The sequence below is a fragment of the Nicotiana sylvestris genome, chromosome 5, assembly GCF_000393655.2.
Source record: "Nicotiana sylvestris chromosome 5, ASM39365v2, whole genome shotgun sequence".
NCBI lineage: Eukaryota > Viridiplantae > Streptophyta > Magnoliopsida > Solanales > Solanaceae > Nicotiana > Nicotiana sylvestris.
In genome coordinates, this window is record NC_091061.1 from 116416242 (window position 1) to 116417954 (window position 1713).

General features: G+C 41.7%; 1 protein-coding gene across 1 annotated transcript; it reads left to right on the top strand.

The window, feature by feature from the left end:
• Positions 1–763: 763 nt before the first annotated feature.
• On the top strand, positions 764–1354 carry LOC138869206 (uncharacterized). The gene has a single exon (XM_070146806.1). It carries the CDS (start codon positions 764–766, stop codon positions 1352–1354), a length of 591 nt encoding a protein of 196 aa, XP_070002907.1.
• Positions 1355–1713: the final 359 nt, after the last annotated feature.

The window sequence follows — 1713 nt, forward strand, 5'->3', positions numbered from 1 at the left end:
GGAGAGACTCTCACGAGGGGAGACTTGACGTGGTATACACGGTTACCCTTAGCATTCTATAGATTACTTTGAGATACTCACTTATTCTTATATTAAGTCACATGCTAGGGCTATAAAGGTACATGACCGAAAGGCTGACATATTTAGAATTGCACAAGGAGAATTTGAGTTGCTGCAAGAAATCGTTACCGGTTCCAAAAGGAGAGGATGTTGCTCCTAGATATTCCAGACGAATGGGCGGCTGAAGCATTTACCAAGGAAAGTTTGCTTGAAGTTCCAAGCGATTACTTGGGCGGATGTACACAACCGATACGAGTCAAAGATAAGGATCGAAGATGATTAGGTCGGTTTCCCGTCGTCAGTAAAAGAATAAAGAAAAATCAAAAGACGATTTTGACACGGACAGACGGTCTTTGAGGGGCTAGTTTTTGCCCTACGAATGGACAGAAGGCTGCAACAGAGGTTTTCAGTTAGTAGATAGATTCGCTATTGATAGAAGGTCTGGTCACGATCGAACAATAGATCGTTGAAGGATAAGGAAACGCTAGGTATGCGGGATCCTTCCTACCCCATGCTATCATAATACAATTTCAATGTCAGTGTACTAGATATGGTATCAGCTATGAGAAACCTCAATGAAGCACGGTTTGCGAAGCTGATGAGATTCGATCCCATCTAGAGGGATCCCAACTTATAGTGTGAATACCACGGGACGAATGGACACTGGACTAGGCACTGCTGACATCTCCAGGAAGAAGTGGCGATGCTATTGAAGAATGGTCATCTTAGAGAATTCTTGAGTGACCAAGCTAAGAACAATTATGGTCGTAATCGGGACAATGCGGCACCCTCAAAAGTAGGGGAGGATCCCCCACGGCAGATGATCAACATGATCTTTGGGGGGAATGACATCAACGGGGTCACCTTTTCGGTAGCAAAAAAGATGAAAGTATCAATAACCCATAGCAAGAGGCTCTGGGAAGTCGCCGAAGACAATATCACTTTAATAGAGGAGAACGCAGATGGATGGCTGCTACCACACAATGATGCACTGGTAATTTCTTTAAATGTGCTAGATTTTAAAATTAAACGCGTTCTAGTGTATCCAGGAAGTTCATCCAATATCATAAAATGGAGAGTATTGGAGCAAGCTAAATTCACCGAAAGCATCATTATGGACACAAAACTCCTCGTCAGATTCAACCTCGCGAGCGTGACAACCCAAGAAGAGATTTTGTTACCCGCGAATGCCGAAGGAGTGATGAAAATAACTCTTTTTGAAGTGGTAGATGGTGATATGGGATATAACATTATTCTGGGAAGACCATGGCTGCATGAGATAAAAGCTTGTTAGTTTGTATGGGTCCATCAAACCGTAGAATACCTGGTCCTCTACAAGATTCTGCTGAAAATGCTAATAAAACAGTATGTAAATGAGGCAGAGGATTTTTACGTGGAAAAATCCCACACAAAGGGATAAAAAACACCACGACCTACACCTGTAGGCTTTTAACTTCACTAACTTGTAATCTACCTATTACAAGCCATTTTACAATACTTCCTATTGAAAAGGATTTACTCAACTAACTTGTGGTACTCTTACCACAAGCTACTTTGTGACTATCCTAGTTAGAAAGGCTTTTTCTAACTTGTGATGCTTTCAGCACAAGCCACTTTGTAACTCTACAATTACAAAGACTTTTCCTTATGACT

What these genes read in the sequence shown, in the direction of transcription:
- LOC138869206 (XM_070146806.1), top strand. Translation starts at nt 764, where the DNA reads ATGCTATTGAAGAATGGTCATCTTAGAGAATTCTTGAGTGACCAAGCT.